This window comes from Silurus aristotelis (assembly GCF_946808225.1).
Source record: "Silurus aristotelis genome assembly, chromosome: 12".
Classification (NCBI taxonomy): domain Eukaryota; kingdom Metazoa; phylum Chordata; class Actinopteri; order Siluriformes; family Siluridae; genus Silurus; species Silurus aristotelis.
The window spans coordinates 24604843-24619161 of NC_139585.1; the positions used below are offsets into that span (position 1 = coordinate 24604843).

At 41.1% G+C, this 14319-nt stretch overlaps 1 protein-coding gene across 1 annotated transcript in view; it reads left to right on the plus strand.

Moving 5' to 3' along the window:
- The first annotated feature begins 2919 nt into the window (after nucleotides 1-2919).
- dnah9 (dynein, axonemal, heavy chain 9) overlaps nucleotides 2920-14319 on the plus strand; it is a 145416-nt gene continuing 134016 nt past the window's right edge. The window contains exons 1-5 of the mRNA XM_083556808.1: nucleotides 2920-3655; nucleotides 11056-11252; nucleotides 12493-12651; nucleotides 12990-13120; nucleotides 13233-13444. Of these exons, the coding sequence (XP_083412934.1) occupies nucleotides 3284-3655; nucleotides 11056-11252; nucleotides 12493-12651; nucleotides 12990-13120; nucleotides 13233-13444 (1071 nt within the window). The 5' untranslated portion in view covers nucleotides 2920-3283. The remainder of the gene's footprint in view (nucleotides 3656-11055; nucleotides 11253-12492; nucleotides 12652-12989; nucleotides 13121-13232; nucleotides 13445-14319) is intronic.

Here is a 14319-nt window from a genome sequence, read left to right on the forward strand (position 1 = left end):
GTCCATTGTTGAACCTGCTATACAAATACAACTGAATAAGTATTTTGCATATTGTATAATAATATAGTGTTTTATGTTACTATGTTTTGTGCGCAATGTTGATGTGCCAGTTCCAGTTTCTTTGATGACCAGATACAAGACCGTCCAAATAACACATTCATTATAAAATCAGTTCTATTACCGTTTTAATATTCTAGAATTGTCCTGCTCTGTCTGCCATGTATCATAATCGACCTTCCTCAGCTTGAGATGGTCCTGGCAAAACTTTCCCAACTTTATTTTAATTGGCATGTAGAACGTTCATTGTGCTTTTTCATTCTGAAACCAGTGATGAAACTATTGCACACAACCGGTGGTATAAACTATTATTCCTGATACCATGGCGAGTCCATCAGCAAACACAGCACAGGAGTTTTTTTCTTCAAAGCCCATGTTTATTCCATTCAAAAGTTTATGGACACCCAACAATAGATTTGTATGTTCCCTATACACCTTGCACTAATATATCATCTCGTATACATTTATGTATATTCTTACATTTTTACACTGCCCACCACCTTTATATCTATTTCTTGTACTCAACAGTTTATGCACATTTTTCACTAGTCTTCATATTTATTTGCTGTACATTTACCCACTTATTTATTACATTCTCTACATATATTTGCACAATTTTTGGTAGATAATAAACTCAATTCAATTCAATTCAATTCATTTTTATTTGTATAGCGCTTTTAACAATGAACATTGTCTCAAAGCAGCTTTATACAGATAATGGGGTGATTAAAAATTAATATGTTCTTTATGAGTAAGTTTGTCTCTGATGAGTGAGCCGGTGGCGACTGTGGCAAGGAAAAACTCCCCGAGATGGCATAGGGAAGAAACCTTGAGAGGAACCAGAATCAAGAGGGAACCCATCCTCATCTGGGTTGGACCGAATGTCCATTTATAGCAGATATACAATGTTGCGGGGTACAGTGATGATGATCAGAAGCGAAATGTATTCCTGAGTCAGTGTAGGAGACTGTTGACATCAACTACGGTCCAAATCCATCCTCAAAGCTCCCGTTCTTACTCCGGAATTTCATGGAACCACCCAAGGTGTTGATGACAAACCTTCCCCAGCTGCACAGAGTGGCCTCCAGTCAAAGAGAACACTATCCAGAGGCAGGCCTGGATGAAGTGGGAAGATCCACGGAGGGGAGAGGGGCAGGAACAGTGGTCACTGGAGCCTCAGGAGCATGTTTAACTCGACAGAGAGAGAGAGAGAGAGAGAGAGAGAGAGAGAGAGAGAGAGAAGAGGGTGACAGGAAGAGAAGGATATGGATTATTAAGTGTACCTATTGTTGCATGAGAGTTAAAGTCACTGTGCAGTTTGGAACTCGGCAAGACTCGCTATGGCAGCATAACTAAAAGGGAGAACCAGAAGGCAACACAGACATGAGGGATCTCTGGGATAAGAGACGGCCCACCACACAACCGTCAACAAACCTGAGTGAACACGTGAATGTGAGGGGACGACAGCATACAAATATCCCAGTTCACCAAACACTCTATATCCATGTTCCCTCCAGATCCTTTACCTAAGAAAAAAATCTACTGATCAAAGGCTTGACTGAATAAATATGTTTTCAACCTCGACTTGAACACTGAGACTGTGTCTGAGTCCCGAACACTGATAGGAAGGCTGTTCCATAACTGCGGGGCTTTATAAGAGAAAGATCTGCCCCCTGCTGTAATCTTCATTATTGGAGGAACCAACAGATAGCCTGCACCTTTTGATCTAAGTAGGCGTGGAGGATCATACTGGTAAAGAAGTTCACTCAGATACGGTGGTGCGAGACCATTAAGTGCTTTATATGTCAGTAGTAGTATTTTATAATCAATGCGAGATTTGATTGGGAGCCAGTGTAGACTGATTAATACAGGGGTGATGTGGTCATATTTCCTAGATCTAGTGAGGACCCTTGCTGCTGCATTCTGTACTAACTGAAGCTTATTTATGCACCTACTCGCACACCCAGACAGTAAAGCGTTACAGTAGTCTAATCTAGAAGTAACAAAAGCATGAACTAGTTTTTCTCCATCCTGTAACGACATCATATTTCTAATTTTAGCAATATTTCTAAGGTGAAAGAAGGCGATCCTGGTAATATTATTCACGTGAGCCTCAAAGGAAAGACTCGGGTCAATAATCACACCAAGGTCTTTGACAGCCGTACACGCTGAAACAGAAACACCATCCAGAGATGCTACGTAATCGGACAGTTTGCTTCTAGCTGCATGTGGTCCTAGTAAAAGTACTTCCGTCTTATCTGAGTTTAGCAGAAGAAAGTTATCGAGCATCCACTGTCTAATGTCCTTCTAATTAAACTGTCTAATGAAACTGCATTTCAATGTTTTGTAAATGTACTATGCAATGACAACATTCTACCTTTCTGTCTGTTTCAGTCCACATTTAATCCCTATTAACAGTTATAATCACCTCCAGCCTTTTCCTATGGAAAGATGTGCCACTTGATTTGAGAATGTACATGTAGGGATCAGTGTTCATTTATCCAGCATTCCAATTCATCACCCCAAATGTTTCAAGAGCACCATGGATAAAGACATATGGTTTACATGAGTTGGAGTGAAAGATCTCGAGTGGCCTGCCCTAGAGCTCTGACCAAATCAGGTTTCTCTCATGAAGTTTCTCCTCTTCCCCCCCCGACACCTCCTGCCTCGCTCATCAGAAACAAAAACGTATGAAGACGGATTTCTGACATTGCATCTGAATAATTTCCTTAAAGCTGCTTTAAGCAGTGTTCGAATTGAAGTCTTATTCCCCAGTTGTTGTGTAATTCATATCTTTTTTACTAAAATAATCTTTGGGAACTCCCCAAGTCTGTTTTTTACTTGTCATGGGGGTCCTTCAAGTTACACTTATAGTTGTAGAAACACAATTGAACTGGATAGAATTCCATGTGAATAAAGTCTTATTTCACATCATAGACATGGAAGTTTTTTTTGGAGTGAACTTTTGAGGTCTTCACCATTATATTCAGTTGTGTTCTCTGTGTTGTGTTTTAACACAAACCCAATGGCCTGAAACCCAAGACGTGAGCTGTGAAAGCAAAGCAGGGAGAGTAACTAAGTGATGTGTGCATCCACCTGTGAGAAGAATGAGAAGAACAGACCAGAGTGTCCCTGAGCAACAAGCTCATTAATGCAAACACTGGGTTACTATGGAGCCTAAAAGGGGGCACTATGGTGAGTTTGTATGGACTTCACACTATAGTCAATGACCACCAGGCCTGCAGCGGACATGGACGAGTCTCCAGCTGCAGACAAAAGGTTCGAGTTTCTAGAGGACTACGTGCTGAAAACCCTGAAACTGAAACAGGAGCGATGGCAAAAGTGCGTGGCGCTGGACGAGCACAGGCAGGTCATCCAGGACTTTTTGGATAAGCCCGAGCGCACCACGCTGGTCGTGTATCTCAACGCCGCCGGAAACCTTGTACCAACCGACGGCTTTTCGTGCGCCTCGAAGAGCAAAGCGGTGTACTTCGTGAAGCAAAGCCCAACCAAGTTGTCCTGCGTCATGAAGGCAGACTTGATGTACGGAGACATGTCCTGCTCTCCCCTCGAGCAGTTCTCAGCTTTCGTGGAAGAGGTGAGCGAGGTTGCAGAGCGCTAAACCGCGCTACGCTGTTTGCGCAAAGTTCGCAAAGTACGCAAAGATGGGGGGCGCGCCTTCGGCGACTAATCTCAAATTGTTCGGTGCTCGCTATAGAGGTTGGCTATGCCTCCTAGCGTACTCACACTGTCTAGTGCACTTCGTGTTCTGAAGTGTGCAATTTGGGATTCGGACGTGGGTGAAAGGTTTAAAGGGCTGCGTTTTATTGACTCCCAGAGAAAGTGCGTTAATATTTTTTAGAGTTTTTATTTATTTGTAGTCCTGCAGTTTGTGAATGAAATAATGGTGTTGTTTCATGTCTGTAATGTGCTATTTAATTACTGTGATTACTGCAGCTTATCCAAATTTCTGCCTAATGGAGTATCCGGGACGGAAGTGCGTTTCCGGGAAAACCAAACAACAAATAAGAATAAGAATACAATAAAAAATTATATTGTTGCTTAATAATTAGTTCTTCACCCTGTGGGAGTAATATATTATAAATATATATATATATATATATATATATATATATATATATATATATATATATATATATATATATATATATATATATAAAACGTATATACTGTGAGTGTGGGGGAATGAAAAAACAAGTAAAATCAAGACCATTTTTATTGTCATTTCAGCCATTTATTGATGACAACATAGAGCTACATCCCACACCACAACATAGAGCTACATCCCACACCACAACATAGAGCTACATCCCACACCACAACATAGAGCTACATCCCACACCACAACATAGAGCTACATCCCACACCACATCAAACAACGTAGAGCTACATAACGCACCACAACATAGAGCTACATTACGCAACACAACACAGAGCTACATAACACACCACATCGAAGACCTACATCCCACACCACAACATAGAGCTACATCCCACACCACAACATAGAGCTACATCCCGCACCACAACATAGAGCTACATCCCGCACCACAACATAGAGCTACATCCCGCACCACAACATAGAGCTACATCCCGCACCACAACATAAAGCTACATCCCACACCACAACATAGAGCTACATCCCGCACCACAACATAGAGCTACATCCCGCACCACAACATAAAGCTACATCCCACACCACAACATAGAGCTACATCCCACACCACAACATAGAGCTACATCCCACACCACAATGTGTGTGTGAATTGAAATGAGTATTAAGTATGGTTTTGAGTTCAGGTTTGTAGCAGTTCAGTAACACACAGTTAGAACCTGTGTGTGTGTGTGTGTGTGTGTGTGTGTGAGTGTGAGTGCATGTGAGGTTCAGTTCTGTGTGTTGAGGAGCCTGATGGCTTTATGGAATAAACTGTTGCACACTCTGGATGTGAGGTCCTCAATGTGTCTGAACCTCTTTCCTGATGGTAGACACTGGCTAATCATTAGTTGACCAAGGGCACTTAAATAGCATCACTTGGCTGCTACTGTTAGGGGTCGCCACAGTGAGTTATTTGTGTCCATTACCCCCCCTGTCCTCTATGTCTGCGTCTTTTAAACCAAATACCTGCATGTCTTCACTCACCACATCCATAAACCGCCTCCTTGGCCTTCCTCTTCTCCTCCTTCCTGGTAGCGCCATCCTCAGCATTCTCCTACCGATATACCTCGTGTATACACTATGCACATGTCCAAAACATCTCTATCTCCCCTCCATCGCCTTGTCTCCAAAATGTCCTACATGCACTGTCCCTCTAATAAACTTTTTTTTAATCCTGTCCATCGTCGTCACTCCCAACAAAAACCTCAACATCTTCAGCTTTGTTACCTCCAGCTCCACCTCCTGTCTTTTACTCAAAGCCACTGTCTCTAAACCATAAAACATCGCAGGTTTTACCACAGTCTTGGATACTCTTCTATCACAAATCACTCCTGCTATCACTTTTCTCCACCCACTCCACCCTGCCTGCACTCTATCACTTTGCACTGTTGACCCCAGGTACCTGAACTCCTCAATCTTCACCACCTCTTCTCCCTGTAACCGCACCACTCCACTGCCCTCCCTTTAATTCACATACATGTACTCTGTCTTACTCCCACTGAGTTTCATTCCCCTTCTCTCCAGCATGTACCTCCACCTCTCCAGGCTCTTCTCAACCTTTTACCACAAATCACAATATCATCCGCGAACATCATTGTCCATGGAGACTCCTGTCTGACCTCGTCAACCACCACTGCAGACAGGAAAGAGAGCTGATCCTTGATGCAGTCCAACCTTCACCTTGAACCAGTCTGTCGTTTCTACTGCACACTTCACTGCTGTCACACTGGTCCTCGTACATGTCCTGCACCACCCTCACATACTTCTCTGACACACCTGACTTCCTCATACAATACCACAACTCCTCTCTCGGCACCCTGTCATACGCTTTCTCTAAATCCACAAATACACAATGCAATTCCTTCTGTCCTTCTCTATACTTCTCCATCAACATCCTCAAAGCAAAAAATGCTTCTGTGGTGCTTTTCCTCGGCATGAAATTATACTGTTGCTTACAGATAATAATCTCTTCTCTCAGCCTGGCTTCCACTACTCTTTCTCATACCTTCATGGTGTGACTGATCAACTTAATTCCCCTGTAGTTACTGCAGATCTGCACATCTCCCTTATTCCTAAAGATCGGTACCAGCACACTCCTTCTCCATTCCTCAGGCATCTTCTCACCTTCCAGAATCTTGTTGAACACCTGGTTGAAAACTCCACTGCAATCTCTCCTAAACATCTCCATGCTTTTACCGGTATTTCATCTGCTCCTACTGACTTATCACTCTTCATCCTCTTAGTCTCACTTCCTCTTTACTTATCCTATCCACTTTCTGCTTTAACCATCTCCATACCATCCAACCTTCTCTCTCTCTCTCTCTCTCTCTCTCTCTCTCTCTCTCTCTCTCTCTCTCTCTCTCTCTCTCTCTCTCTCTCTCTCTCTCTCTCTCTCTCATTTTCCTCCTTCATCAGCTGCTCAAAATACTCCCTCCATCTTCTCAACACACACTCCTCACTAGTCAACACATTTCCATCTCCATCCTTTATCACTCTAACTTGCAGCACATCCTTCCCAGCTCGGTCCCTCTGCCTGGCCAATCCTACAAAATCCTTTTTTCCTTCATTGGTGTCCAACTTCATACACCTCCTTATATGCCTTTTCCTTTGCTTTTGTCACATCCCTCTTTACCTGCTGCCACATTTATATTTGCTGTTATAATAATAATAATGAAACAGCTACACAAATACATCGTGCTTGTGCTGTTTTCTAAACAGATGCGACCTCTGACTAGTACAGTATCTGACCATCCAATCAAAGGAACAGAAAATGCCAACGTTATTGTACGCCTGCTAGATGGCTCAGAACAGCCCTGAAACAACGTACTTTTACGCTATAGGTACCCGCAGTGCTGATTCTGAAGGCCACTCAGCAAATTTTTTTGATGCTTGTAGCATGTGATGAGAATTTGATTGGAAAGAAACTCTAACATAATTTAGTACATATTCACAGATTTTGATAGCGTCTATCAGTTTTGATAGCAGAACGTGGGATAAGCAGCAAAAGCATAGCATGAACACCGGCAGGATCGGGGGGGAATCCGCGATGCGCTTTGGGGAGAAAAGCGCAGCCGTTGATAGAGTGCTGGTGGGAAGACACGTACCGGGATACACATGAGCGATAACAACGACCGCCGTGAACCAACATATACCAACAATAACGGACAGTGAGAGTGTGGAAGTTTAAATAGGAGCTGGTGACAGGGCCGCTGGAAGTAATTTTGAACAGGGGGTGCTGTGAATATTTTATTAAATTTTTTTTTTTTTACAAAAAAACCTATGAGCCTATGGGCCTATTTGGAATAGATTTAAAAAAAATAACATAGGGCTGTGATGATGGCACTTTTTTTTTTTTTACCACCGCGGTGGTAGTGGACCAAATACCGGCGGTGTTGCGGTGGTTGGGGGGTTGTTTTGAAATAATAAAAAAAAACAAAGAAACAACACACTAAAGCCTGTAAAGCATTGAAATAAATATCAGTAAATACTGGTAACTTACATAATATAATAAAGTTGAATCATAAAAAAAAAAAAACCCCCAAAAAAAACAGTTTTATATTTCCACACAAAGACGCGTTATAGCCTACCGCTCTGCGCTTTTGAGAGGGATGTGGAACACGAGCAGGAAAGAGACCACCGATCTCTTTTTCTGATATCTTCATGTTGTTGTAAAAGGTACGAAGAGCTAATTTTATCTTCCACAAGGGCAAGGCATTTAGGCTATGTTTGCGCGCTGCCAGAGAAAGCCAAACTAAAATCACCCGCGCGTGTGAAACGCGCTTTACAAATGAACTTGAAAAATCAATATAATTAAAATAATAAAATAATTAAATTAAAATCCAAAATACACTTAATAGCCTACGTGTGTCAAAATCATTTCCTAAAATATTCATAAGGAATTTATAAATTGTGCAAAATATTTTTAATAGGCCTACATTTAAAAAAAATCTCTCTCTCGCCAATAGGGGGTGCACCCCAGCACCCCCACTTCCTGCGGCCATGGCTGGTGATGATGCTAAACGAGCACCATATGTGCGCGATTGAAGCCGGGAGCTTCAGAGAAAGCGGCCGAGAAAGCACCTGACACGCTGAAGGGGGCCGAAGGGGGCGTGGCAGGTGGATTCCTGACAGATAAACATGTACTGTATGTATTTTTATAGCATGCCTTCATCAAACAAATCGCGGCAACGCTGTTGTTTAAAAAACCCTCCAAAAACACGTGCATGCACATTCTCATTTATTAACGCACATCATGTATATGATGCACGTTAATATATTAGCGCCATTTTGATTTTCGTTTCTCTCGATCATCGGCTACCTCGATGCTTTTTGGCGACCCCCTAGGACATCGACATAACCGGGTTCCACTGTATGTATGTATGTATATGTGTTTGTGTGTATCTGCACCTGAAGATATGGTTTGTATGGGATGGGGTGGAACATTAACCCTATTGACACCCTTGTGACTGAATGAATCTCCACACTCAAAATCTAGTGGAACATCTTCCAGGAAGTGTAAAAGTTATTATAACAGCAAATGGCTATTGCAACAGCAAATGTGGAACGGGAGATTCAAAAAGCAAATATCTTATGGTCAGGTGAGCAGAAATGAAATGACGTCCTTTTTTCTATTTAATAATCAATATTGTTTATCTTATTTTATTTTTTGTACCAGGACATAATAAAAAATCCGAACTGGTCATTATCTTAACTTAGAATTAGGTTAAGTAGCAACCAAATGCTGCTTTTAGCCACTTCTATAAAAGCCTAATTCTTTTGCTTTATGCAGGTCTTTAGCTTTCAAGTGTGAAAGACATCAGCAATGGTTTTAGAGAATCTAAATCAATCTGATTGGTTTCATTTTGAAACAATTTAAATTCCATCATTCTTTAGTGCGGAACATTAATCACAAGTGGATAACATTCACGCAAAAGGTCAGACTGTGCGATGCTTAGAGAAATCGCAAAAAAAACTCGCAAGAGTTACATCTCAGATTTTGGAAATGTTGCCAGGAGAAAGTCTCTTCTATCTAAAAAAGAACATGGCAGCAAGGTGCAATGTTCATGCGCAAGGTTCATTGTGCAAAAAAAAAACTCTGGCACAATGTCCTTTGGACAAATGAGACCAAAGAAGCCATATGGCCAAGAGTTTGGACATAATGCACAGTGTCACATTTGGCAAACAAAAAGAACAAAGCTAAAAAAAATAAAACAGAATATCAGAACAAACACAACAGAATGGCCCGAAAAAGAACAGATTCAAGGTGTTGCAATGGCCCAGTCCAATTCCAGACCTCAACCTGACAGAAATGTTGTAGCAGGACCTTAAGAGAGCTGTGCCAAAACAAATGCCCACAAACCTCAATGAACTGAAGCAATGTTGTAAAGAAGATTAAGCCAAAATTCCTCCAAAACAATGAGAGACCAATCATACAGAACACGATTACTTCAATTTAATGCAGTTTAAGGTGCTTCTACAAATGAATGAACTGAATAAATTTTTATTTGTATAGTGCTTTTAACAATGGACATTGTCTCGAATCAGCTTTACAGAGATAAAACGGTTATAAAAGAATGTATGAGTTCCTTATTATTGTAAGTTTAGCCAGTGGTGACTGTGGCAAGGAAAAACTCCCTGAATAGGCATGAGAAAGAAACTTTAAGAGGAACCAGACTCATGTGGTTTCATCATTGTTGGGTTGTGCAGTGATCAGCGATTCATTGCAACCTTGGGTCCTGACAGCTGTAGTAGACATGATATCGATTACAGTCCAAATCCAATCATAAGGTGTACTATGTGTGAAAAACTATTTCTGCTTGATTTTTGTAAAAAAAATAGGTTAGGTTTCTATTTTCAGAGTGTAAATGTAGACTTATTTATATGAGCAAAAAATACATACATATAATGAATCCATCCTGATTAAGGTTTATTGACTTAAACATGAACTAATATGAAAAATATCCTAGTTCATTGAGGGAGTTGGAATACACATAATGGCAACTCCATAACCACATCATAACCTTGTGCTCCAGAACATCTGATCACATGCACATTATCAACTTGTGCTGTTAATATCATGAACAGCAGCTACGCTCATTTCTCTCCACTGCTTCTCTTTCTCTCCCCACCCTGAGGCATCCTGAGCTTTGGCCAGCTCCAGTCACGTCCCACCTCATGAAGATTATGGACCTTTGAAAAAGTAGATGCCGAACTCGCAAACATCCCAAACCATCTAGGGACGTACCAGTGCCAATTGGATCCCACTACATGTGTGAAGTTTTGACATTGGACCTCCTGGAGTGTTTAAAGGCTCTGGCGTGGAGAAGCTGATGCTGGATCTGTGATGATCACAAATGTTGAGCTCAGTAGCTCCTAGTTTTATAACCATAAAGACTGTATAAAACTGTAGAAAGAACATTACTTATAATCATACTCCTGTGCTCAAGTTAGTTCTCACTCTCCAGTGTTCTGTATTGTTGAAAGATTTATAATCAAACTCTTGATGTCACCCAAATGAGGATGGGTTCCCCTTTTGAGCCTGGTTCCTCTCAAGGTTTCTTCCTCATTACATCTAAGAGAGTTTTTCCTTGCCACAGTCGCCACGGCTGCTCATCAGGGATAAATACACATCGTTCACCTTTACTGTTGATTTCTGTAAAGCTGCTTTGAGACAATGTCTGTTGTGAAAAGCGCTATAGAAATAAACTTGACTTGACTTGACATTAAGTTGCGCATCTCTGCGAATTTGGATAGGCCACATCAGAAAGAATAAAATATACTCTTTGCTCCAAGTAAACATTTTTCCATTTTTCCCTATTCAGGTTGTGGTTCCAGTGCTGCTCAATAATGATAACCACTGCCAGTGGCCTCACGTCATGTCTCAGGACCTCATGCGACACGTCTACGCACTGAAATCCAGCGTGTTTGTGATGTCTGGTCAAGTCAAAGGCAAAACACTCCTCCCTCTTCCTGCAGGATCGGAGAGAATCGAACAAGCCGCTTTCGAACAAGAAATGAGGTGATTTTGTATTTTTTGGTTTAAAAAATAAAATAAGATAAAAAAAAACCATAGTATTCATAAACAGGTTGGTTTTGACCTAACTGCTCAGCTTTTTTTATGTTTAGTCTGAACTTTTTAATTAGTTTCCTCAGGCCTGTTCCTGCAGTTCATTGTTAATGGTTCACCTGTGGCGGCTGACATTTCTTTATACACACCTCGGTGCAGCATGACAGCATGAAGCATCGACTATGACAGATCTCGGCTCAGCGAGAAACTCCCTTAAGGACTAGCTGTGTACAACCATCAAGAAACAATCTTTCTTTTTTGCTTTGCGGCTCTCGCACAGCTTGTTCTGTTTGCATGGAAGCGTTAACAGTGTCTAGTGAATTGAAGCTGTCGTGTCATCGGCCATGAAAAGTGAAACCTATGACCACTTTTAAACAATACAGTCGTGATCTGGATTGAATGCTTTATTGGTTTGAGATTTTTGTTCTTTAGATGACTAAATATACAGTGTATGGGCAAAGGTTTCTGGACACCTGACTATGAGATTCATATTTTGAACACCTAATTCCATATTTATTCCCCATTTGAAGCAGTAACGTTTTTTTTTTTTAAAATGATTACTAATTTACTTAATTACTAAATTCTGCTTTTTGTAAAAGTAATTATTGATGCAGTAAAATATGTTGTGTTATTGGTTATCTGAGGTGGATGAGGACCAGATGGTTTTGATTATGTCCTGATACATAATACCATAGAACTGAAAAACTGTATACACTCTATAGACAAAGATTTGCAGGCACCTGACCATAAGATTGGTATGTGTTTCTTGAACCTTCCATTCGAAAATTTAGTCTCCATTTCCTGATATAATAACCTCCACTCTTCTGGGAAGATGTTCCGCTAGATTTTCCGTGTGCTTGTGAAGATTTGTGCTCATTCAGCTCCATGGATATTTCAAGAGCTTTCAAGCAGGCCACTCAAAATCTTCCACTCCAACCCATGTAAACACAGGGACCCTGTCACACTTGAGCAGATTTGGGTCTTATACTTCAAACGAAAGGAGAAATTTTACACTACCGCAGCCAAAGACATCATATAATTGTGTGCCGGTTTGGAGAGGATCCACATCTGACTGGAAAAGTCAGGCGTCCCAACAGTTTTGTCCAAATAAGTGGATCTGTATCGGAATGCTTACACGCCGTAGTGAAAAATCTTCGGTCAAACACTAACACCTTTTTCTTTAATGCCTCAGGGGAGATCTGGTGGATAAGAGTATCATCCACTCCATTGAATCCATGGTGATTGAGTGGAGTCATCAGATTCACGAGGTTCTCAAGAGAGACTCATCTGAGCCTCTGCTGGAGGGCACAAACCCCACACCACATGTAGATTTTAACTTTTGGAGGAATAGGTCAGTGCAATTTATTGTCATTGTCTTGAAACCAACCTCTTTTCCAATCCTTTTTAAGCATTTTGGATATTTCTTGTCTGTCTGTCTGTCTGTCTGTCTGTCTGTCTGTCTGTCTGTCTGTCTGTCTGTCTGTCTGTCTGTCTGTCTGTCTGCATTTTGGATATTTCTTATCTGTCTGTCTGTCTGTCTGTCTGTCTGTCTGTCTGTCTGTCTGTCTATCTATCTATCTATCTATCTATCTATCTATCTATCTATCTATCTATCTATCTATCTATCTATCTATCTATCTATCTATCTATCTATCTATCTATCTATCTATCTTTTCGATCTATCACCAGATATGCAGACCTTGAGTGTATACACAACCAATTTAAATCACCCAAAGTGATAAAAATGGCAAAGCTCTTGGATGCAATGGAAAGTAGTTACTATCCGGCGTTTAACAACATGATGCAGCTTGTAAATGCAGGTAAAGTCCGTATTTTGTCATTTGCTTTCAAAAACACCTTTTTTCACTTATTTCGTTTCATGCTGGCACAAATCCTTATTGATGTTTCCTGCATTGTGCTCCTGTTATAAAGCTTTGGAAGAAGCCAGAGACATCAATATCTTCCTGAAGCCCCTGGAGAGACTTACAGAGGATTTAGAGAACACGGATTTCAGCGAGGTGAAAGAACGACTCGAGCCCCTCATGCACACCGTGTGTCTAGTGTGGGCCAACTCCAAGTACTACAACACTCCAGCCAGAATCATTGTGTTACTACAGGAGATCTGCAACCTGCTCATTCAACAGGTGTGGAAATAAAATGCTGAGTGTGTCACGTCGACTAGTAAAGCCAATGATTTTTCTTTCAATCTCTAATCTAGTATCTTTCATGCATGCTTATCAATCAAAATTTCATACATGCTATATAGGAAAACGTATTGGGAAACCAAATCCATATGTGGTACCGCAAAGTCGGAAACACCCAATTGTATAGGATGCCTTTGGATGTGGTAGAATAAGATTTTCACTTCATCTAGGAGACCCAAACCTGCTCCAGCATCACAATGCCCCTGTGCACTGTGTTGGAGTGGAAGATCTGCTATGGTTAAGGCTCTTGGTTACTGTTCACAGGGTTAGGGGTTCAATCCCTGGTATCACCATATCTGCCACTCATGGGCCCTTGAGCAAGAGTTACTGTATCATGGCTGACTCTGCACTCCGACCTCATCTTCCTAAAAATTGCTGGGATATGCAAAGATAAAATTTCACCATGCTATAATGTATATGTGACAAAAAAGCATTAGCACTTAGCATTAGAAGTTATGATAATTGAGCAGGCCAAGGCACCAAAAGGACCATATGTAGAACAATAGAATAATAATCTAATCTTGACACTTTAGCCCTGTCCAATACATTCTCATTGTGATCCCTTTACATATCGATTCCACTTTTAAGCATCAGTATTTTTTCCGGAATATAACCTGACCGGCTGCTGCAATAAAAGAAGCACATAATGTACTCGTTTGTACCTTCATTCATTTACCATCGTCTCAAGTACACCTGCCATATCGATGCAATTCCTAGGTACAATAACTGACTATTGCTCAATTTGTCAGGCCCTTCTAACATGGCATTTGTTGGATATTACCTCTGGTCAATAGGGGAGAGGGCAGCTAGTAAAT